Here is a 26,411-nt window from a genome sequence, read left to right as displayed (position 1 = left end):
TTCACTATCATTTAAAAGTTTGTGTTTAGTAAGATTTTTTTTTAATTAATACTTTTATGCAGCAATGATGCATTAAAATGTTTAAAAACAGTAAAGAAGGCAAATGCATAATGTTACAATAGTAATGTAACAAGAGTAATGTTCAAAATTTAGTAAAAATTCAGCTTTGCCGTCAAAGGAATAAAATTAGTTATTAAATAAAAATAAAACTGTTATTTCACAATATTACTGTTTATACTGCAAGAATGTCAAATAAATACTGCCTAAATGATTATCAGAGACTTCGAGAAACATTCAAAAACCCCTAATTTTTGAAAGACAGTGTATGTAAAAAAGAACGTCATTCCTAGTTCAATAGCTTTTATCGAAACTAAGTTGAAAAACATCTCGTTCTGAACACTAAAATAACCAATGATAAGAGTAAGATGATTACAAAAAATAAACTCTAATAAATTAAAAACACTGTTAAATACAATCTTTCGAAAATCTTAAAATGAATATCCATTTTTTAATACTGTACATTATTATGTTGTGATGCCTAAATGTTGATGATTTTTTTGTATTTTATTTTGAATTTATTTAGAAAGAATCATATAGAAATTTGATTTTGGCCATTTATTGGTTTTAAAATGTTTATCAGCTTATCCAGAATTTTTTATTCTGGTGCATCCCGAAATGAAAGATAACAAAGAATAGTAATGAAATAATGCACACTGATGATTCATTCACTTGAGTCACTTGGGACCTCATGTTAAGTAAGCGCAAAAAAAAGTCTTAAAGGCATATCATCCCAAGTAATTCCTAGGTTTAAGAGAAGCATAAAATGTTAATTTGAACTAAATTATGACTTGTTTTGGCGCAGAAACCTTTGACTAACATGAAACAAATCCTAAAAAATTGAAAAAATGACCTCTTTAACAGTCAACACAAAGCCAGCAGGCACCATGATATCAATCACACTTTGTTTTATAGTTCTCCTCACTAATAACATTTCACACATTCACATACAATTCCTATCTGCATCACTTACTGGAAACCAGCCCCCCCACAAGCACCCACTCTTGTGTATGTGCCACTTCCTCTACTTCGCCTACTTCTCTTATTACCATCTGTGTCAGTAGTTTGCAAAATTTGGGCTGTTCCACGAAAGCACAATATAAACAGTAGTTGAGGTTGAGTTCACAGAACGACTGAGGAACAAACAAGCATTTACAGCCCAGCCCCAGACAGAGGAATATCTGTGCGTACAAGGTTTGTCTCTAAATGCCATTCTTTTCCATGTCGAGTTCCGAGAGGACAAACTAAATGTTCAGAACTGTGAAAACAGGATACTGTCTTTCAGCCGCAATGAGGATGAAGGTTTAAGGGTCACAGATTATAGTGCCGCCTGCTTTTCTATGTCTATCAGTTGGAAGACAAACCTGTTTGTCCTTTTCCTTTCCCTTCCCGCTGCTGGACACCCGGGAGGAAGTGACATCACGAGGGATGACAGAGATTTGGTGCAATGGCATGTTCATCCCCGCAGTTCCGTGGAGCTCACACTCTCTGAAGCTGAAGTCTGTCCACCAGCACCGGCATGATGGAAAGAACCACTAATCCAAATCTGACACAGAGGAAAAAAGAAATAAGAAGTTAATACTCCAAACATTTAATCATCATTTTATGAATTCCTACTGTTATGATGAACAGAAAATGCACACAAATATCTCTTGTAAATGAATTGTCATTAAAGGGATAAAGGCCCCGATACACTTCAAGCGAAATCGAAGAACGAACTGATGTGATGTCATTTCGAACAAAATCAGGCCCAAACGAAGTTCGTTTTGGGAGTTCGAAACAGCTTGCCAAAGAGAACTTCCCGGAAATGTTTGCTCCGGCTAAACACATTAGAACTACCATTGGTCCATGGCGATTGCGTCATAGGTAGGTGTGCGCGGAGGCTCCGCCTTCTTTCACGCTGAAATCTTTTCTGGTTCATTAGGCCTGTTCAGTCGGTCGCGGTCAGACGTCCGTGAGTTAAAACATGAACACACTGGAGATTTGCTTTACAGTAGAAAATGAAGTTGAACTTCTGATGAAACGAGACACTGACACTGTTTTTCATGTGTAAATTTATGGGTAAAGCTGCTTGATTTTAAGCGTTCCGTCAGTTAATTAGGAAGAAAAGGAACGTGGAGCACCGTCTGCTCAATCCCCTGAAGAAAGATGCTGTCGCACACACTTAAGGCTGTTGCCATAGTATTTTTACCATAATGCGGTTTATAGAGTAGACAAAGTTTGATGCAATTTTCATTGATGAACTTTTCTGTTAATAACCCTCTGTTTATCCGTCTGTCAGTGGGCGGGGATACACAATTGCAAAAGTACAATCTGTAGTTTACACGAAAGCCCTGGAGCTGTCAAAAGTTGTTGCTGACAAATAAACAGGAATTTCTCGCCCCAGGTAGATAACGTGTAAACTGTTTATCATTTACATATACTGCCGACATTGTAACAATACAAAACGGGTTGAAAATCTGTGAGCTTACACTTTTAACCATTTTCTGCGGACAGTAATAGTGCAATGTTAACAGAGCCGGGTAATAGCGCTGACTTTTGTGAATAAAGCATTCACAATGGCCTACTATTTCAATTTTTCAATGAATATCTTATAAATCCCATAAATTTGCCACCTTTGATGTCACCTACTATGGCAAATCCAACAATTATCATCAGAAGTGTTCACTGTATTAACTAAGTACTGTATGTTGTAAACAAAACTTTTACGACATACTACGGTGGACTGTATAAACAAACAAACAAATAAATAAAGCCTGGATGTTGCCAAATCATATGAGCTTGCCAGATCAAGAAAAGGCTATCCATTTTTTTTGTTGTGTGCAATAATCATCAGATAGCAAATGGAATGAAATAATGGGTTGATAAAAATGTTGTTGGAGTCTAATCCAAACACTGAAATTTGATTGGTCAATAGGAATTTCTATCTAAGACCAACAAGGATGTAGAATTGGAAAACTTCCCACTTGGTGAAATCACGTTCAGCAGTCAGAAACACTGCTGCATATTAATTGAACTTACAAAAACATCAAGTCTCATGCAGCGAGCAAGGAAATGAGAAGCAGCAGTTAAAAGTTGAATCACCAATTACAAATCAGCTCCAATATTCTCCATAATGAAACGCATTCCTTGAAGGAGAACAAAGAGCTCATGCCATACTGAGACAATGCTAAATCTGCTTATAAAGGCAGTTCAACTTCTACCACCATCTGCTGCAACCATGACAGCAATTCAGTTTCTCCCTATTTTGTGACCATGCCAACGGTTGTGATGTGTGGGTAAGACTTTGCATCTATATTTCCACAGTGACCACCACTGGCATCAGACCAAATCCACCAGTTTGGCACTGAACAATGAAGACGTACCGTTAAGCCCTGTCTGCTGGTTTGCTTAAAAGAATAATGCACGCAGCATGACAAATAGTACATGATGGTACTGAATATCTCTTGTTTCAGAGAATCTCAAACTGAAACTGAAAATCTTGTTGTTGATTTTTAGTTTTTTGGTAAACTATTCAATTAAATGATTAACTAAATACAATTATTAAAATGAAATAAATATAAATGTACACTACCATTGGAATGTTACAAAAGATTTCTATATCAAATCAATTCTGTTATTTTAAACATTCTATTCATCAAAGCATCCTGCAACAAAAAAAATGTATCATGCTTTCCACAAAAATATTAAGAAGCACAACCGTTTCCAACAGCGATAAGAAGAAATGTTTCTTAAGCACTAAATCAGCATATTCAATTATTTCTGAAGGATCCCGAGGGATCAAAACTGTTGAAAAAATCAGCTTTGCCATCACAAGAATATTACATTGAAAAATACATAAAAAAGAAACAAAATATGTTTTGATATTTCACAATATTAATGTTTTAACTGTATTTTTCATCAAAATCATTCATCAAAAAAATGCAGCCTTGGTGAAGGTAAGAAGATAGGAGACTTCTTTCAAAAACATTTTTAAAAACACACACACACACACACACATACAGTATATTGATCAAGTGACATCAGCAAAGGATGAGATGTTCTTGCTTCCACTGAAATACAAGACACTCTTTAGAATCTAATTTAGCCAAACACTGAAATTGTGATGCTGAAAAATATGGCATTAAATAAGAAAACCACCTATAAGGAGAAGTTTAACAAGTGGAAACTAGTCTCAGTTTTTAGGATCCTACTGTATGGACAACAGATTGAAGTCATTTTCACATTTGGTTGTGTAATTATCAGTGCATGCATATTATGATATTGTTATAATGGTCAACACATGGGGGAGGAGCGAATGAAATCCTCCCTCTTTGGCATCAAAAGTGTCATTAATTCATAAGCTGCACACAGAACAGCTGGTCAGTTCATATGGATCTAGGGCTCACAGCAGGACAGTTATCTGAGCAGAAACTGCTCCACATGACTGATCAACAGCCTGTGCTAATCACACCGCATTAAAGCAGGGGGCACGTGACTGCAATCACTCTTGTGCCGTCGGATCAATAGGCCAAGCGAGAATCATTTTCAGCTCTCTAAAACAAAGGCAGCAGGATATGGTTTACTGCCAAGCACATGAGACGTGTGACATGCTGATGGATCTACAATACCCTGGTCCATTGTGTCATTTTTGTAGGTAAACATGGAAAACAGCTTAAAGGAGAACTCCGGCGCAAAATGAACCTTTGGTCTAATAAAACATTGGTACCTAGTCAACCGTTCTCTGAGATTTGTTTTCATGATAATCGAATGTAAAGAGTTTAATCTCTAAAAACTGTTTAGCGTATAACGCTAGTAATGGGGGCATCTATTAAGTAAAGAGAAATCGCTAGTTAATACCACTAACAAGGCTCAAAATAGCCCCACACGAACACAGTAACATAATGAGGGTCCCTACATGCAAAACGAAGCATTGAGAACTTTGTAAGTGTACAGACCGTTTAATAAGAAGATAAAGATAAAGACAGTCCACTTCGTGTATACAGACAGGAGCCATCTTTGGAAAACAGTCTCGACTAATCAAACCACGAACGCCATTCATACAGTTCAGAAGTTCACTGAACTTCATACTCACTTAGCACGTCGTTCGTGGTTTGACTAGTTGAGACTGTTTTCCAAAGATGGCTCCTGTCTGTATACACGAAGTGGACTGTCTTCATAAAATATCTTCTTATTAAACGGTCTGTACACTTACAAAGTTCTCAATGCTTCGTTTTACATGTAGGGACCCTCATTATGTTACTGTGTTCGTGTGGGGCTATTTTGAGTCTTGTTAGTGGTATAAACTAGCGATTTCTCTTTACTTAATAGATGCCCCCATTACTAGCGTTATACGCTAAACAGTTTTTAGAGATAAAACTCTTTACATTCGATTATCATGAAAACAAATCTCAGAGAACGGTTGACTAGGTACCAATGTTTTATTAGACCAAAGGTTCATTTTGCGCCGGAGTTCTCCTTTAAGGCAAATCTTGAGTGTCAATGGAAGAAAAGACACACAAAAAACATCAACCTCATGGCTTCTGTTTTACTGAAAAGCAACTAGTGGTCATTACCCTTTGAGGTTTTCCTGAAATCTGATTTCATAATAATAATAATCACGGTCTTGAAGCCTGCGGAATGATGACTAATGCATGAGGTCTCTGCCAATTCTGGATCTAAATGAGCGGTGCAAAGTGAATATGATGTCTATTTTATGCATGCACTGCACCAGAAACTTCAGCACAGTCGATCAGGGTAGAATGTCTGTCTGACGACGTCCCATGCCACGTACTGTGTGTATTGTGCAAGGAGCAAGTATTATTGCGATTATTGCAAGGGTTTGAACAAACCCATAAACATAAGCATTTATCTTCGCCGTGTAACTTATCCAGAGAATTTGTGCTACAGAAGATGTAGTGATACATGAGATATGATGTCACACTATGTGGAGCCTATTTAAAAACATAAATTCTATGTAATAATAAATTCCAATTATAAACAAATCAAAAATGTAAACCCTGCAAACCTGCACCTTTAGGGTGCGGCCATATTAGCCATATTTCACATGCAAAAATGGTCCTTTGTCAATGTCAGAGTCATATAGATGTACTGCAAAGTCACTTTCAAACCAAGCAGTTTTCTGTTGGTCAACGCGGCAAATTTACATAACCATCTTGAGCATAAACATAATCTGCGTGATGAACTTTTTTGCCCTCGTGTGAATTCCAATTGGAGCAACGGTAAATGTGACCGCATCTTTAAAATGTATGTTCTTTTAATTTAGCTAAAAGGTCACGCCATGACCTATCCAACATTTATTGGTCACGTCTTCATGTGATACAAATTCACAGATCAGAGTTCACCAAACTTGAACTGACCGCCCCAGCAGGTTAAAGGGCTGTTCACACAATACTTTTCCATTGTTCTTTTATGACGGATGAGTTTGACCATTGCGCTCATGTCTTTTGCAGTGTCTCTCATGCATGACACTGTGTTCTAAACATGCAGCGCTTGAGTTAAAAGAAGCTCAACTTTTAAAAAACGCGTGTCTCTAGACCTGTAGTCCACATCTCACGTTTTAACCATAAAAACTCGTTCTGTGTGAATGGCACCTAACAATGAAAGAGCAACCAGAGCCCTCTAGAGAACAGAATATTATAGAGATTTGGAGTGGGCCATTAAGCAACCACCTAGCAATGCCCTATTAACTTCATAGCAATTGACGAAAAACCTCTCAGAACCTTTTAGCTACTAAATAGCAAAAGAAGTTGTGTCCCAAATGACCTACTATACACTAAGTACTTATACTATGCACTATGAATTCTGTCAAGTGTATGAATTTTAGAAGGTTATTTTGTCATCCAGCATTGAGTCTGATAGCCGCTCAGTAAAGAAAGCTGCAACAGTTGAGTGTATGTACAACATTTTTTTGCGGTTAATTAAGTGCATCATCTGGGATTTGAAGTGCTTATTCTTTTTGGAATTTTGGTATGCAAATTGGGACACACCTAGAGAGTTTTGCACAAACACCACTGAGATTTTGTAAAAAAAGAAAAGAAAAAAAAAACATTCAAACCTAGTTGTCATGGTTAACATCTGGACATAAGGTTGGGAAATATGTCTCTCTCTGGCATCAATGCCTCAAAGAGCATACTCATTATTTTTGTGGAGTTTCAGAGAGCAAAACTGTGATAAATTCTTGATAAAGATAAAATAATTAATAATATATTTAAATAATAAATCATATACTAAAATATGGTTTAGCAGCTTGTCTTATACTGTACATAGTAAAAAAATTGCATTGCATTTGATTACAGAGGTAAATCACATACAAACCACAAAGAGAATAACAAATAGATCCGAATATTTGCCTCAGCTCAAATCAGAAACACTCCAGTCATCAAGTTCAAGCTCATGAAAGGAAGAAGGGCTGAGAGGAACAGCAATGGATCCCTGCTGGCTGCATGTGATGAAGTGTACCGTATGCTTCACGACATCCAGCGTTCACAGGATCCAAAGCAGGGACTTTAGTCTTGAAGTCACCATGAAATCAAAAACTTTTATGGAATATTGAACTGTTTCATATAAAATATTTATCTGTACACATCATTATTTTTTAATTCATGTGCCTTAATAATCAAAATAAGTTCCCCTCTCTTTTGCAACGACATCTCTTCTCTGATGATGTGTTTACTGGCGCGAGGATGGGACAATCAATCCAACAATCCAATCAATTTCCGATGGACAAAATTAAGTCCTTCCCTACAGTTTTTCTCATTCGAGAAGCCATTTCACTTGGATATACATTAAGTGAAGAAAAGACTATCGCAACTTCTGTTTCATGCCAACTTTAAGGTGCGGACACATTGTAATTTCATGGGCAAAAATGGTCCATATCGTCAGTAGAATAGTGATGTCTGAAGCACAGCTCACACAGAGATCACTTTCAAAACAAGCACCAAATACTTGTTACCAACTTGAAACCACTGCAAATTGTGTGGATTCCTATTGAAACGCCTGCATTTCGCCCATGAAAATGATTAAATGTGACCACACTTTTAGGGGGGGGGGGATCAGGATCTGAACATGAGATTATGAGGATGAGTGTCAGAGTAATATTTCTTGTTGTCGTTTGCAGTTCAAATCTGGTGTGACTGCCAATTTTTTTAATAAACCAATCAAAACTGCTTGTAAGTAGATGTGTATCAGTAACAATGCCATATTTGGTTGCTTTTTTGATTTCATTTGGTTTTTAGAGGGATTTATAATTATATGAATTGTAGAATAAAGAAAATGATCGTCCCTTGGTGTGGGCACGAACATGGTTATCGTCATAGTTGTCTTTCTTGTTGTGAATAGGCCTTAACTCTACGACAATAAGAGAGAGTAGCTGCTCTGTGCACTGAACTGATCAGGCTGGTAAATTACCCAGCTTCCAGAAAGGACTATCCATCAATGAGCAGCTGGCGCTGGAAATATATGAGATCGATACAGCATTGGATCCATCTAAGAGATGGGCCTGAGCCTGTGTGTTTCCCCTCTCTAGAAAATCTTTCTGCTGTGGTCTCTAGTGTGTGAGATAACGCTGAGTGCCAAGACTCTAACCCAGATTTATTCATCCATGCAACTGTAAAGGTGACACAGTTCGACGTTCCCAAAGGTCATTCCTCCAGACTGAAAACAGCTAAACTTCTGCATGTATGATCTGTGTTTACATACAGAAACTGTCTGTTGGGAAAGCTTGTCAAGCTGTAACATACTCTAAATTTAAAGGTAAACTACAGTCAAGATACCCACTTGAAAAAGTAGTTATCAGATAGTACAGTAGATATCAGATGATATAATCTTTTTTATTGAAATCAGAGGCACAGAAATGCAAATATTGATTTGCAAATCTGTCATTTAGATAACTCCTAAAGATATCTTTTAATATACTATATTTACTACGTGATTCATCAGACAGGCAACCTTCTTCGATTGCTCCATGGTCCAGTTCCACTCACGTACACATTGTAGGTGCTTTCAGATGTTGACAGTGGTCAACATGGGCACTCTGACTGGTATGCACTGCTACGCAGCCCCATACACAGCAAACTGTGATTCACTGCACGTTCTGACACCTTTCTATCATGGGCAGTATTAAATCTTTCAGCAATGTGAACTACAGTAGCTTTTCTGTGTGATCGGATCAGACGGCCTAGCCTTCGCTCCACACGTGCATCAATGAGCCTTGGGCACCCATGACCCTGAGTCACCGGTTGTCTTTCCTTCCACCACTTTTGGTACTAACCACTGCATACCAGGAACAACCCACAAGACTTGCTGTTTTGGAGATGCTCTGACCCAGTTGTCCAGCCATCGCTATTTGTCCCTTGTCAAAGTCACTCAGATCTTTTCGCTTGCCCATTTGTCCTGCTTCCAACACATAAAATTCAAGAACTGACAGTTCACTTGCTGCCTAATATATCCCACCCCTTGACAGGTGCCACTGTAATGGCCTAATCAATGTTATTCACTTCAGTGGTCAGTGTGTGTGTGTGTGTGTGGTCTCAACTCTGGCCCTGGAGGTCCACTTTAACCTTGATTAAACTCACCTGCTTTTAACTTCCTAGTAATCCTAAAGATCTTGATTAGCTTTCTTAGGCGTGTTTGATTAGGATTGGTTCCAAACTCTGCAGGAATGTCAATCTTGAGGTCCAGAGTTGAAAACACCTGCCCTATGTTATGGGGACCAAATGTCCCAACAAGGCTAGTAATATCAGAAATGTTTACCTTGTGGGGACATTTTTTGGTCCCTATGAAGAAAACAGCTTACAAATGATACAAATCTATGTTTTGTTGTTGTTTTAAAATGTTAGATTTAGGTGTAGGGTTAGGTTTAGTAGCCTGACTACGTCAGACTTCGTACTTCCGCTCAATTTCATTTCGCTTCTGTACTCAGTCTGAGACAGCGGCCTATCTATCCGTTTTCCTCCCGCCTTAAAAACAGCCGGGCCAATCAACGAACAGAGGGCGGGCTGAAAGCCGTGACGTAGTCGCTAAGCGCCGAGTTTAAGATTAGGTCAGGGAAATCGAAAACGACCGCGGATATGGAGACGCGGATGCAATTCGCTCTGTTGTGGAGAATATTCCCGGCATTAGCAAACTGAAGCCCGAACAAGAAGAGTGTGTATTAAACATTTTGAATGGAGGTGATGTTGTGGCCCTACTGTCATGGTTCTGCCTTCGTGTTCTTTATTTTCCCTGGTCGTAAGGCAGGATCATGACAGAATCATGTTTTGTGTGCAGGCGCATGGCCAGCTGTTTGGCCATGTGCTTGTGTTGTCTCGTTATGTAACTCCGCCCCCTTGTTATCCTCGTCTCGTCTTGATTGTCTAGTCAGTTTCACCTGTCCTTGTCATTAGTGTTGCTTTTATAATACCCTTGTGTTTGCTGTCCTGTGTCGGTTCATTGTTATATCTCGTGTTTCATGTCGGAGTGTTTTGCTACTTTGTCATCCTCGTGAGTACCCTGTCTAGTGTGTTGTCAACCGAGAAGGTCTGTTTCTTCGTCTGCTGTTTTGTTTGCCGTCAAGTCATAACCTAGATTTGTCAGCCCTGTTCCAGTCCTGTTTTGCCCCCTCGTGGGTTTTGTTTTCCTGTTATTGTCTTTAAATAAACCTTGTGTTTTCGCATACTGTCTGCGCTTGGGTTCGTTCCTGATCAACCATAACACCTACTCCCTTTAGGAAAAGTTTAATTTATCAACTATTACCGATCGTCAGCGAGAAACTGGGGAGCCTTTTGACAGGTCAGTGTCTCCTTTCTTTTCCAGGTCTTAAATATTGCCATGACATGCTGTAATCTTGCAATTAAGTTGCAGCATTTCCGACAGACTCGAGATTAACAAAGAGCTGTGTTTAACATAACTAATCCTAACTTTGACAGTTGGCTGCAAATAGATTAACTTTTAACTAATGCGTAGATTAACTTTGCATAATCTGCAAAAGTCGTTTACAGCCATGCTCACTCCGGTATTTCGCTCGCATCATCAAGTGTTTACAGCAGGTTTACAGTGGAAGTTCGATCATAGATTTGAGTTCGATGCATGATGTCTGTGGTTCGATGGCTGTGTCGGCGCATAACATACGTCATATATAAACTTATCTGATTGGCTTACGGGTAACCAATGATTTTAAACTTCAGACAAGCGCCCCCTAGCGAGAGAGAAAACACTTCTCTATTATGCCATTCCAGACTCTGTCTACGAAGCAAAGTGAAGTAGCAGAGTCTGGTATTACCAGGCTAAGGTTTAGGGCAGGGTTCCTCAAAACCAGCCCTGGAGGGCCACTGTCCTGCAGAGTTTAGTTCAGACCCTAATCAAACTCATCCACCTATAATTTTCTAGTAACTCTGAAGACCTTGATCTGCTTGTTCAGGTGTTTTTTTTGTATTGTTACACGACACCGATTTCAACTGAAAACGAAAAACTTTTTATGCATTTTGTTTTGGGGGCCTGAAAAAGCAAGCTTTTGAAAACGGGTTTCAAACTGCAAGGTTTTGAAAACGATGCCTTTACCTTCTCCGTATAAACAACAAAAACGTGAATTTGTGAAAACAGTGATGTCATGCGCATGCGTATTGCGTGTCCGTGCATGCGTATTGTGTGTTTACGCAAGCGTATTACTTGTTCGTGGGGTGTTTCTTGACAAAGTGACATCGCCAACTACTGGCCTGGCATGCATAATACAGCCTTTTTGGTAATTTTCGCAGATCTGTGTGAACGGGGATCGTGTTGACAGCGTTGTCGTCTGTTTTTAGTACACCATTGTCGTGTAAACATATCCTAAATCGCTCTACTCTCTTGCACTTTAAAAAACACCATATTCCACACAGATTCAGATCAGAGCACACTCAGCACAAGATCTTTTGCAAGAGGAGATGAAACATTTAGAAAATTTAGTGAGGAAGGTGAAACAGTAGACTGCATCAAAACATCAAAAAGAGTCCCTAAAAAGCACAGAGGTAATGAAAAAGTTCAATATCTTTCCTTGAATTTTCCATGACAACTGCGTTTTGGGGGCCTGAATATGCAAGCTTTTGAAAACGATGCCTTTACCATCTCCATTTAAACAACAAAAACATGAATTTGTGAAAATAGTGACATCACTAGCCGACATGCCTAGGGTTTTTTCTTGACAAAGTGACATCGCCAACTACTGGCCTGGCATGCATAATACAGCCTTTTTAGTCATTTTCGCAGATCTGTGTGAAGGGGAATCGTGTTGGCAGCGTTGATGTCTATTTTTAATACATCATTGTCGTGTAAAAATATCCTAAATCTCTCTACTCTCTTGCACTTTATAAAACACCTTAGTTGCATTTTTTAAATGTTGTTTCCAGTAGCAAGCGACAACAGGATTTATTTGTTTTTCTCTGAACAGTTGCACAATCACACGCCTTATTATTAAGCAATCCAGTGGATTTTAACCAAATGGATAACGTCAGGTTGTGTCATATGTGACTGGAGTGATGATATCAGATAATTATTCAAAGCTTAATAAGTGGCTTACTGGCTTAAACCCCATCAGTGTGCTATATTACATGACCTCAAGATCAGAGCGGGACACAAACTCCGCCAGTGCTGGAACATCCTCACAGACTGTTAAGAGATTAGAGCGGGATAAACTGGACTTGATGTGTACTGATGAAAGCCTGCTGATCCTCACACACTCTGTGCTGCACAGCAGTACTTTCATTCCTTCATTTCACATTCAAGCCCAAGAATAAATTATCATAATGTTTGCGCGTAAACACGTTGTCCTTTTGGGACGCTGTAATTTATGGAGCGAAGTGTCACGCCATTGACCACCTCCTTCCTCAATGCTGTCAGATCTGCTGTCGCTAAAGTCGTCTGAATAAGATAAAGTCATCATTACTATCACATTTGTATGTTAGCTTTGATATGTTTCTCGGTTTATTATAGATAAACATGGATTTCTGTCATGCATCTGCGGTGGAAAGGAAATATTAGCAAAACGTCAGAATGTCATACAATATTAAACAGTTTCCTAATCCTGAATTCAACTGTAAAGTAAAGCTATTTCAGACAAACCCGCCCTTAAAAGGGATACTCCACCCAAAAATGAAAATTCTGTCATCATTTACTCACCCTCAAGTTGTTGCAAACCTGTATGAGTTTCTTTCTTCTGATGAACACAAACGAAGATATTTTGAAGAACGATTGGAACTTTGGCACCATTGACTTCCATAGTATTTTCTACTATGGAAGTCAATGGTGCCAAACAACTGTTTGGTTCCAATCGTTCTTCAAAATATCTTCCTTTGTGTTCAGCAGAAGAAAGAAACTCATACAGGTTTGCAACAACTTGAGGGTGAGTAAATGATGACAGAATTTTCATTTTTGGGAGGAGTAACAAACTGTGATTGGTGGTTTTTGTGTCAATCAGACCTTTTTTAGGCGGTTCTTGATCAGAACAAGCTGAAAACTAAACTGGATTTCATGCAGATAGTGAAAGTTTGGGCTCGTGAGACTAAGGAACACATGACCTCAGGGTACATGCAGTTTTGAACACACACATAAACACACACGGGCTCACAGGCTCTCTGCAGGCTCAAAAAGGAAGAGCATTCTAAGAAAGTAAACCTCCCTCACACTTTGAAGACAAATCCTGCAAATTTAATGGAGACAGCCGACTTTCCTAGATTTTCAGCATTAGTTGTAGTTTCTGTCAAAGCGTCTCTCCGTATTCCACACAGATTCAGAGCAGAGCACAGGAGGAAACTGGATGGCGGATGACTTCATCTTTAGCAAGAAGAGATGAAACGCCTTGAAAATGTAGCGAGGAAGGTGAAACTGCAGACTGCATCAAAACATCAAAAAGAGTCCCTAAAAAGCACAGAGGTAGTGAAAATTTTCAATTTTGTAAAAACAGAGCACAGATGGTGTCACTATTTTATTATGTGATTTCGCTGATTGTAATTGAATAAAATTCAAATAGCGGCCAGGTTTCAGCAACTGCTTTTTCTTCTATCAAAATGTTAATGGATGGTTATTGTGCAAAAGGAGGTGCACAGGACGTGTTCTTGTTTCTGAACGCATAAACATTGGATGCAAAATCAAAGCATAGGCTAATGCGTGAATTTAAATTGGGTCATGCAAAGGTTTCCTCGTAACCTTCCGGCAGTATCCAGTCAAGCGACTTAAAACAGTTTATGAAACCATGTTTGCGCCATTCGTACAAAATATGAGGTGTTTGATGTGTGCCTTATAGAAGATATATAGTTAACATATTATAATAATGCATCCTTGCATAATAAAAGTATTAATTTATTTTAAACAAATCTTTCTGACACCAAACTTTTGAATGATGTACATCTTACATATGATATACTTTCATTTATATTTGAATGTTTATAAACTACGGATCTGTTAAGCATTATGCTTGGACTAGGCCCACCCACAGTATTTCATTAAAAGAATTATAGTAGTAGGCCTACTCTAAGGTCTGTTAAAAAACATTTTACAATGTTAAATAATATTCTGGTTAATAGACATTTTCACAACTGCAGGAGAACGAGAATGGCCATCTTTTTGTTATAAAAAAGAAAGGCAATAAAGTAATGTGTGATTCTAGAAAATTGCCCAATACATGGCACTGCTGAATCAATTCACAGGTCCACAGTCATTCAGTCTCCAACACTAGCAGGGACAGCGGGGAGGGCACTGAGCACTGAGACGAAAGTGCAAAAATCAGGATCATTGATTTTTCATCATACACTGGAACGAAATATCTTTTCTTGAATTTCCTGCTCCCTCTCTTAATAAAACTTAAGGTTACTGCCACAATAAGAGGAAAATGCCATTTGCAGAACAATAACAAAATAAAAACACAGCATGTGCTGCAAGCAGTGATGTGGTTAATTACTTTAAACCAAGTTAAAATACCAAGAGGTTATTTGCACTTGTATTTGCTTCCTGTGAAACGCAAAAAGGAGTTATCAAAAAAGTAGAAGCTGTTCTTTTTCAAAGCACATTCATGATGATAGAAACCTAGTAAGATTTATATATGGAACAGTATTAGGGGTGGGCAATATACAGGTAGACACGATTAACTGGTAGACATTTTTCAACCGCTAGAGATTTTGTACTATCGTCTCTATCACGGTTATGCTCACGAAACCTTGCTGTGCCACAACAATCACAAAAGCTTATCGTTTGCATGCGTTAAGTTTTGTGGTTTAAAAACAAGTGATTTTAAACCGTTGAAGCATAGTAAGCAGTGAAATACAACTAATTTCGCTATATACGCATACTGTCTGTCAGAAAGACTGTTTCTCAGCACACATGAAGCCGCTGCTCATAAAGCGTGTGAGAATTGAACTGGTAAGTTTGAGCAGGAAATAAAGCTGAAATTACTGACGACTCATTACAGGCAGTTCAGAATTGGTTCTTTCTTCGATCTTTTAAACTTTGCAGACCTTTTACATTCACAGTTATATTACACACTACATGAAAGCTATATTACACCATACACTTTAAGTAAGCATTTTGGACACTTTAAAGGAGCTGCTCCTTCAAAATGGATAATTTCAGAAAGAGGGTTAGGATGAAAGTTAAAATAATCATTTTCCTGCATGCATATATAGCCTATATTTGGATTTTTTTGTACAAGACAATTTATTTACATTATAAGTGAACCTCAAGGAACATAATAAAAAATATCTGTCACGACCTCGAGAAGTTTTAACATGAACAATGGAAACACTGTGGAGAAGCTGGGTAAATTTCCTTGGGAAATACCTAAGAATACAAGGAAAGCCAATCGGAATCCAAGTCCAGAGCATGGACGATGACATCATTTTTTTATTGCATACCTGCTTAATAGATGAAATGAACTAATTTAATAATAGATAATCTTTACAACAGAACTGAATCAACACTGAACTGACTTCAGCTGAACAACAGCCGAAATGGATAGTAATTTTCCTGTTATCACTGTAAAGCTGCTTTGAAACAAACTTTATTATATAAAGCGCTATATATAAATAAAGGTGACTTGACTTGTCTCTCTTGTTATATATATGAAATATGACGAATAAAACTGCTCCAAACTGTGAAATAAACAACCTTATAGACTTACTGCTTGGTGGTGTACATACTAATCAGGAATGGGCTATCATCATAAGCACGTACAAGTGATGATGACTGAACAGCACTGCAATTCATCATTTCATAAGTGGATTATAATTGTTTTTTCTTTGAGTGGTCCAAAGAGCTGTACACTCCATCTCTATTAAAACTCGTTTTCTGTTGCCAAATGCTCTAATTCAGAGCCGATGAGCAAAAAAGCAAATAAACCGTAATGGAAAGTCTAATTCAGCTCTTTGTTTATGATTATGTTAATAAATGAAAATAATGTGATAATAAATACCAGTTTGCAACATCAAGCAGAATAACAGAATTTTTTTTTGTACAGCTAAAATAATCGAATTTAAATAAATGAAGTTCCTAATGAAACTCACACCTGCTGCTCTCTTACATCAAAAATGGAAAGGTGGATAGCGGTGTTGTGGAAGAAAATGTATAGGCCCTAATGCAGTATGAAGGTCCTAATAACAAGGTGATCATTTATTTATTCAGCATGTCTGAATTTAAAATGAAGCAGAGCGGCTACAAAATCTCTCTCACACACAACGTCTTGCAGGCGAAGAAGTACTGCGGCAATGTTCGTCTGCTTCATGTTTCTCAATTCTCTCAAATCTGCAGCCTCCAATGTAATCTAAATTGCCACTATGACATTTGTGTGTCATTTTTGTTATGTTCTATCAGCTTTAAATATGTACAAATCCTGATATGACTTTAGTTTGGTTCAAAAGTTGTCTCTTTCAATTGTCTGTGGTCCAAACTTTACAAGTAAGGGACCTATGAGGTGACATTTTCAACAAATCTATCAAACGTTTTGTGGCTTTTATTCCATATCTATTAGTTATTAAAGGGATAGTTCACCCAAAACTGAAAATTCTGTCATCATTTACCCACCCTCCACTTGTTCCATCCAAACCTGTATGAATTTCCTTCTTCTGCTGAACACAAAAAAATATATTTTAAAGAACAGTTGATGGACCCCCCATTTACTTCCATAGTATGTATTTTCCATATGGAAGTCAATGGAGTTCATCAACTGTTTGGTTACCGACATTCTTCAAAATTTCTTCTTTTGTGTTCATCTGAAAAAAAGAAATTTATACAGATTTGGAACAACTTGAGGGTGAGTAAAGGATGACAGCATTTTCATTTTTGGGTGAACTAATCCCTTTAAGTTACCTATATGTCTTTGTATTTGCTCACAAATGCAGCATTTGATTGATGAAAAAATACAGTAAACATTTTTATATTATTATTGTATTATAAAATAACTGTTTTCTATTTTTATATAATTTTACCTGTGATGGTACAGTTTTAACAGCCACTATTCACCACTACTCAAAGCTAAGAAAATATTATAAATGTTTTTATTTGTGTATTTTTTAGTATGAGTTAGGGTTGTCACGGTACCAACATTTCAGTGGTCAGTATCAATACCAGTAAAAATGTGCTGTTCTCTGTATCAATTTAGGTTTATACGTTATACGGTAAGGGGGCGCTTACGCAACTTAAAGGTGGGGTATGTGATTCTCTTTTTTGTACATTTTTTCAAAATAACTTGAAATCCTATTCCTAACCCACTTACAGCCACTGAGTTAGAAGCACTGAAATGAAAATTAAGCAATTTAATCATCTGTGGAACGGGCAGGACTCGAAAAACTCCAGCCAATCATTTCCAAGACCACCAGAATCATTGGACAGTAAGTCCGTCAATCAAACGGTTGTACCACACACCCCTCCCCCCAGCGCGCGTGACACCCGTCGTGCGCATACTCAAAGTTTGTGACGCATGCGCATCTCGTCAGTAAAGCCGGTTCCATGATTAGTAGTAAATCGTCATTACAATCTCTCGCGCATCTGAGTTTTCGCTCGTGCATGATTGCGCGTCCATGTTCTTCAAATGGGTGGAGTCAGACCCGCCATTGGAGGAAAGAAGGTAGGACCATTTGAATGGTATATTTTCAAAATCTGCCGGTCGTTTTCCAAATCACATACCTTACCTTTAACAGACTAGAGAATCTCCGGATCAATACGTGCAAAAAAGCAGAAACAAGCAATAAAAGCATTGCTTATGCACGTTGTAGTCTTTGAAAAAAGTATTTTTGTACAAAATGTTGCTTTTTTGTAAAACTTACCCACATTCAAGTGTTATTAAAAAAGAATGCATGAAGCTAGAATAAAAATGTTTTGTTGTTGTTATGTTGTTGTATAAAAGAAGAGGGTTCTTTAGTTTGATACATTGCATGTTCAGATATTCATACAACAAAATATTCTGGGGGCAATACAATTTTTGCTGGCGGTGGCTGGCAACTTTAAAAAAAAAAAAAAAAAGCTGTCAGGGAAAGAGTTAACTGGACGAATCTCTTATTTACATTGTGTTAACACTTTGTAGGTTATGATGAAAGGATTCGCGAGCGTCAGGCTCGTGTTGAACAAAACCAAACCTTTTGCGTTTTCAGCGGTGTTAAGCAGATTCTGACTAACTTACTGACTAGCACCTCTGATACGTCATTGCGTTCACGCAGTCAACAGATATGATTGAGATTGGATACAATACTTAACGCTTGTAAAACCATGCTCAGACAAACACTAATGAGAGCGTTTGAAAGCAGCATCTGTCAGCGGGAACCGAATAAACCCGGTTCTTGGTACTGTCGGTACTACCGGTACTGCAGAAATGCTGGTACCGTCAACTTTTTTTTTTTAGTACCGACTGGTATCGGTAGTAACGGTATGTTTGGCAACCCTCTTAGTTAATATTTTAGTTCATTTTAATTTCATCTGTCCTTAGTGAAGAAAAGTACCAATTTATTTCATTCCATAGTGATTCCAAACTTTTGAAAATAGTAGTAGCCTACATGTCCTGAAAAACAACGTAAAAATACATAGCTTTCTATAATCTCTAGATAGAATGAGAATATATTTGATGTAACTCAAACCTATTTAAAGACTGTAAAAACTAAATGTAGAAGCCCCTTCAATATATCCCGCCCAAACTTCCTTTTTCAAAAGGAAATAATTCAAAGAAAGTTTAAACTGTAACCAATTGTTTTCATGTGGTCTTTAATAAGTCCCAATGAAATCAATATTCCTAATACACATTTCTTGTGTTATTGTGCGCCATTTATCAATGCACTTCATTCAGAAGAAAAGGTGGCGTGTCTTGTAATTGTTCACTACAATGTAATACAACTTACATCGCCTCTGAAAGAACTTTCTTTCCGAGGTTGTTTAGAATTGTTTAGTATCTGCCTGTATTAATCTTCTAAATTCTGCAGTGATGTCTGAGTAATGCCACTTGCTATTCTGTAATATCCGTCCTTTACTTTTGCCCTTGAGAGTTTGTTATCTATTTTTTTATTTTTTTATTTATTTCAAGCAAAATAGTGTGACAACAGAACAGATACACAATAATAACAAATTATACACGTATGCTTGAAAATGGAGTGGGAAGAAGTAAAACTTATTAAACCCCACCCCAATCTATAAAAGAATTTATACAAACAAATAAAGGCTGCTTCCTTCAGCAATAATCTCAAAGAGAAAATAATATAATTAAAAAAAAAGAATAATAATAATAGTAATAATAATACCTCATTTAGAAACAGTGGTTGCACGGGTCAAAACCATACATTCATACCATACATATTAATAATATACAGATATTTCCACAGGTAACAATGATTATCCACAGGTAACAAAGATTATCAAATACCAACAATGGTAGACGAAATACCACAAGGGTACATAACAATGATTATCAAATACCAACAATGGTAGATGGAATACTACAAGAGTACATAATGACGAACAACTACCAACAATGGTAGACGGAATACCACAAGGGTAAATAAATAACAACTAATCCAACAATCCACACAACATGAAACAATCAAACCTCATTGTCATTGTAATGTCTATAAAATATCTAACTATGTTCAGGCAAAATAAATGTTGGAGAAACTGCATCTGACCGACCATCTGACTGTATTTTTTCTTTTTTTAACAACCACAACAGCACGCTGTTGATCTGAATGAGGCATCTCGGATTAATCCCTTCTGCCTAAAGAATATGGCTTACATGCTTCTGTTGCTGGGATTTTGCAATTGTGGATGTAGTGAATAATGAATAAATGAATGAAAAGTACAAAGGGGTTCCTAAGAAAACATGGTTGCTCCCAGTTAAATCCACCTCTACTTGTGGGAAACTTTAACTGTCACAATGATATTTTGCATTTTAATTGATTTTGTACAAGCTTTAGACAGTTTGAGAACTGTCAAGTGCATTGTATTGTGGGACGCAGTACTGAACATACTTTCATGCACACAGAAAATGAGCATACTGCACACGCACAGTGTATTTATTTTATATACTGCAGACAATGTAGTGGTAGTATGTTAGTATGCTATTCCAAACACAGTCCATGAAGCTGAGGGAGAAGTGTCATGAGACAGCAAAGCCTGCAGCATGTGTCCAGATTAGTCAAACAAGGTAAATGTTCTCCCATCTCTAAATAGCACCACTGACTGGTGGCGTGTCTTGGCTATATTATTGAGATCACAAGTGTATGATGCTGTTTTAAAACCCCACATCACAGCACATCCATTTGAAGATCATGACAAGTCATTGTGGATACATGGCTCTTGACCATCTTAAAAATGTATGTATGAGCAATGTGATACTGATGTTTCCCGTGGCAAACTGCACTTTGAGAAAAACTGAATTCCCCAAAGAGGACAAATAAGTGGAATTCTAAAAAAAATTCTATTGCCATCTATTAGTATTAAATTAGATTAGTATTAGATTAGATGTTATAATGGATTTTCCGACAGTCTTAGAATAAACCATTAAGTGTCTTGGCTAATGCTGGAGCTCTATCAAGTGCGTAAAGCACATTTGAGCACAAAGGCGGATGTGAATAGTCTTAAAAGCATGCACATGACACAGACTGTCAAAACAAAGGTGGCCCGTTTTACCGGCATTCACTCAATTAGAATTTTCCAATGTAGTAGTAATTTAGACAAATGTGTTTTTGTAATTAAATGGCTTCCTGAGGTCGAACCAATTTCAAGAATCTTATTACTTTCTACTGTAACTAGCTACAGCAGCCTCTATTTTTCGGTCAGAAACACATTCCAAGATATAACACCGCAAGTGGTCCAATACTTAATCAACAACTTTATTTTAATCCCATAGTGTGAATACACATTTGGCTATATCTGTTTAAATTGCAGACAGCGGTGCAATACACGTTAGCATAAAATTCAACACTTTGCAAGCACTACAAAAGGATGAGGACTCACGCTAGAATTGATACAGAAAAAATTAGACCATCATTCCTTTAGTATCACTGTATAAGAGCTGAGGAAGCACCCAGAGCTGAAATTCAGATATGAGTTTCGTTTCTGACACCAATAACCTAAGTGGTAAGTGGTGGACCAATAAGAACAAACTGGGCTATCTGACCAATCAGAGCAGAGTAGGCTGGTGAAAAGGGGGGTTTAGAGAGACTGAATCTTCGAACAAACCGTTTTTAAACGTCTTTGAGAAATGAGGTGATGTGCAATGTATATTATGAGAAAATTTGTTTTTTGAGAAAAAGTGTTTGACCTTTGATGCATGCAAATCTATTGTAGGGGCGCTTTAATATCGTACAATATAGAATAAACAAGTTCTTCCCCATGTACAGCATCACTTAACATATTCATTTACAGCTTCGCATACGAAAAGACTTCACACTCACCGCAACCAGAAAAGAGGGCACACAGATACCATGAAAACCATAAACACATGACATTTCACAACATGGAAGTCACAGCCAAATCTTGATACAGTGCGCAGCCACAAAGATAATGCTTGATGAACAACATTGGAGAAATGGTTTCCTTCTCTACAAAATTCACTGTAAGGGAGGCAACTCCACAAATCCTGAAGCACATCCCTCCATATGAAGTTCTTGAAACCTCATGCAACTTCAAAAAACAAGCAAACAGGATCAGAAAGTGCAAACTTGGAGAGGTGGAAACTTGGAAAGTACAAAGCCATCTATTGTTTTATCTATTGTGACATACTGTTGTTAAGAGAACACAGTGATGCCTTCAAAGTGATAAGAAGGTGTATAAGAAGTCAGGCTGGTACAAATACAGTTTTTTTTTTTTTTTTTTTTATGTCTGCATTTTATAACTACCACATTAATTGCCAATATGTAATAGCTGCACATATTATTACTGTAATTTATAATTCAGAGTATAGGAAATATTATTTCAATCAAAGAGATTAAGTTAGACCTGGCCTATAGTTCTATATTTATAAGTAACTATTTTTAACAATTGTTTTGCGTTTCATGCTATAATTATTTTAGTGTTTTAATTTAGCGAAAAGTCTATAATAAGCAGGATATAGTGTGACAACTTACCCCACAGTGTGACAACATGTCCCAACAACGTGTTCAATAATTGTATCACTTGGCTGCTTTGTTACTTGTCAAGACTTTGAGGTAACTTAGGCTACATGTCTACACAGAAATTGACTTTCAAAAACAAACATCCTGAGAGAAATATTCACTGGAGTAAATAGAGTGACAACTAGCCCTGGACTCTCCTATTAAGTGTTTTACAGTTGATACAAACATAGAGACAAAATTATGAGCTTACCGTAGCTGTCAACATCTCAACGAAACTGGCAGTTCAAAGCATTATTCGAATGTGAAAGACTAGGCGCGCATGAATGTCCCTGACTGACACCACAGTCACTGACTGATCCACCCTTCAAACCTACTAATGCGCAAGATACTATAGCAAAAGCGCACTTTATAGTAGCCTACGCACTTATGTAGCACTGTAATCCATACTGCATTGAGGCGATACATCAACAGACCTACAGCAATCCAAGTGCACTGGGCACACTGGGTAGCAGCAGCAGCATCCGATTGGAATGAATCGTTCTTTGGAGTCGAATCTTTTTAATCAATCAATTGAATCGGTTCTCAAAAAGGTTTCAACATTTTATTCATGAATCGGACTGATTCAGTCCAAGAGTGGTTCTCCAGTGAAAAACTCACGGGCTCCGTCCGAAATCGCATACTCTCGAGTAGGTAGCCTAGGCTACTTATTTAAAATAATTACTCCACGACCGCTAAAACAGTAGGCTAGGCTATGTTCTATATAGCCTATGAGTGTGTGTAGTAGCCTATGAATGTAACCTGCACTTACTACACTGTAGAATATGTGGGTGTCGCACCTATTCATAGATTAAATAAAATGTATGAATGTCATGCTTTCATTATCATGTGACCTGGCTACAGAGTCAGTTACGTCGCTTCAATTGCATTCACAAATCCTCTCCAGTGGCCTCACGGGCTAGTAAAGTATCCATCGTATGCGTACTTAAGAATCTCACTTATAGTAGTAGGTCATCCGGGTACATTTTGCCTACTAATTTATTACTATTAGTGCTACTGTGAATTCGGCCATACTTATTTTGTCACTGAGGCTGCATCCGAAATCACATACTTCCCTACTATATAGGGAACTACTATTAACAGTACTCATAAATGAGTAGGCAAAAAGTAACCGTACCAACTTCTTCCGCGAGATTCTCAAGTGTGCATAGGATTTGTGAATGCAATCGAAGCGACGCAACTGACGCTGCAGGTCACATATATGACAACATGGCGAATTTAGTATGAACGGATTACATTCATACTATACTACACACATTCATACTATAGGCCTATAGAAAATATTTTTTAGCAACCGTGAAGTACCTAATTAGCTACCTATTCGAAATAAGTAGGCTACCTATTCAAGAGAGTAGGATTAGATTTCGGACGCAGCCATACTGTTTTTCACCAACTATATAGCAGGAAGTATGCGATTTCGAATGCAGCCACAGTCTAATTGAAACGAAAACTGTCTCTTTCTAACATGTCTGGCTAAATTACTGTAGGTAATGAAACATACTGGAAAGTTTTATGTCTATGCAGCATTTTAAGTAAAAAAATACAAAGCTGTTCCACCCTTTTTTTTTACAGTCTATAGCCGCGTTTCCACCGCAATTGCCCGGAACAATTTGTCCCAGGAACTTTTTTCCCAGGAACTTTTTTTGCCCCAGACCGGTAGCTTTCTGCGTTTACATCGCGGTCTAAAGTACCGGGTAAACTGCGCGCGACTGCTCATTGCTTGCTTGTGACGGACAGTAGACTGTAAAGGACAGTAATCAGTTTTGAGCGCCACATTTATAATAAATATGGAAGAGATTCACACTGTGCTGCAGTTGTTTGAGATGTATTGGTTTACTAACCAGGTAATTAACAAAACGGCAGAAAAGAGACGAGCACTGATACTAAAGCGTGTTCAGAAAGCTCGTAATGCTAACGTTAGATCTAAAATTAGACAGCGTATGTTATCAGCTATTGCGGACATTGACCGTGAGAAGGCTGGGACGAACGCGCAGAAAATTTCTCTTCCGCAAATACGCTTAATAAAGCCTGAATCTCGTCGTCGGTCCAGCTGCCTTTTTTATTTTTATTAAATTCCATATTTGCAGACAGACAACTCTTACTGCATGGAACTTCATTACTGCATGAAGCCACGAACTGCAATAGATTCTAAAAATTCCGGTTAAAATAAAATGCTGCGCGGAGTTATCCAATCATAATGCGGCGTGAACACAACCAATCAGCATGTTCAGCGCACAAGCCCCACCCGCGAAAGTTCCTGAACTTTGAAAAAGTACTACCTCGCGAGCAGGGACTTTCGGAGGGGGAAATATCTACCCGGAACTTCATTTAGACCCTGGTTCCTGCGGTGTAAACACACCGAGTACCAGGCCAAAGTTCCTAGTTCCTGGGTAAAGTTCCTGCGGTGGAAACGCGGCTTATGGTTCCACCTGAGTGATTTAAGCTCAATTTCATTATTGTTACATGCCAATTATATGTTAATTAATTAAAAGCTGAATCATGTTTGCAAAAGAACTGAACTAGAAGACATGAAATCACAATCGAAATCGGAAACAATCGACCAGTAATAAACACAAAAATAGGTGCCTGCCTACCACTCTGAGTGTTAAAGGGTTCGCGTGATGACGAAATAGAATCATTTTTGAACTGATTCTTTGAAAAGAGCTGTTCAAAAGAACTGATTTTCGAAAACGAGTCCTTCAATGATTAATAATAATTATGCATACAACAGATCAAATGCAATCAAAGCGCTATAGTTTTCTCTGTCTGGAGTCTGGGTTACATCTCAGTCTTCTCTTTTGTTCAGTTAAGTTGCACAATATAGCCTAAGCATAAACAGTCCGCTGATGGCGCGATATGAAGGATGACAGCTGCATGCAGACCACCACGGTTATTTTTCTTACCTCATTTTCAGGACAGTTTCATTTCTACGAAGTGCAACATGCTCGCTAAAACAAATACTTTAGCATTTTCTTGGTCTGTTCATTATTAACACTGTCAAGGCAGAGACAACACGCATTACAATAGAGAATTAACGTTCAGCACTGTATTCAAGCACTGGAATAACGAAGGGACTCGAGCTAATACAATAAACCAAGTCTTTATTTATGCCTTCCGCAGTGCTGAACGAAAAAATTCATGAGATTGATATATGTAAAATATATATTTAAGATAGCCTATATTTCCTAACTTGATATGCAAATCCCCCCATAAAGATACAAATTATTTCTCGGCGTATTAAAGGACGACCGTGCGTGGTGTTACAGTGACAGCGGTGTAGTGTTTACCCTCTAATGCAGGTTTACGTGATTCGCTCAAATATTTACTTACCTCGTCTTTCCCCGACTGTATAAAGCGATGTTTTTGTTTTTATTTCATAGTCCCCATCTGATAGCGTGCGTCACGTCCACCGACTTCCGCGTTCGGGGTGGAAAAATAGGGCTGAGAAAAGAAAAAAAATATCGGAGAGGGCATGCGCGTGCTTCATGTACTCCAGCGCTAATGTCTCGAGTGTTCAAATAAATTATATACACAGCTGATCCGGTAATGTGGGCTCATTAATTCACCCTAATGTTTATGTTCAAATATAAGAAATTGAACTTTTTTTGTGTGCTAGAGGAGGTGATGATGATTCCTTTGTTTTTCTCCTCTCATTGTCTGAGGCTCATGTCTCCATACAGTGATTTCATTATTACAATGGTGCACTGTGAGGGTGTGAGTTCACATTGTTTTTTTTTTTATGAACAGGATTCAAAGATGCTCCTT

At 37.8% G+C, this 26,411-nt stretch overlaps 1 protein-coding gene across 2 annotated transcripts in view; it reads right to left on the bottom strand.

The window, feature by feature from the left end:
- marchf8 (membrane-associated ring finger (C3HC4) 8) overlaps nucleotides 1-26,094 on the bottom strand; it is a 102,177-nt gene extending 76,083 nt beyond the window's left edge. The window contains exons 1-2 of one of the 2 annotated variants that reach the window (XM_056248095.1): nucleotides 25,977-26,094; nucleotides 1,422-1,603 (exon numbers count right to left, since the gene is read on the bottom strand). In XM_056248095.1, coding sequence (XP_056104070.1) covers nucleotides 1,422-1,517 — 96 coding nt within the window. In that variant the 5' untranslated portion in view covers nucleotides 1,518-1,603; nucleotides 25,977-26,094. The remainder of the gene's footprint in view (nucleotides 1-1,421; nucleotides 1,604-25,976) is intronic. The other variant, XM_056248094.1, reaches the window with a different exon arrangement.
- Nucleotides 26,095-26,411: the final 317 nt, after the last annotated feature.

Source organism: Rhinichthys klamathensis, unplaced genomic scaffold (genome assembly GCF_029890125.1).
Source record: "Rhinichthys klamathensis goyatoka isolate OS25496 unplaced genomic scaffold, OSU_Roscu_1.1 h1tg000053l_1, whole genome shotgun sequence".
In the NCBI taxonomy this organism is placed as follows: Eukaryota; Metazoa; Chordata; class Actinopteri; order Cypriniformes; family Leuciscidae; genus Rhinichthys; species Rhinichthys klamathensis.
The sequence above is the reverse complement of the archived record's forward strand: the minus strand, read 5'-3'. Positions and strand labels throughout refer to the sequence as shown.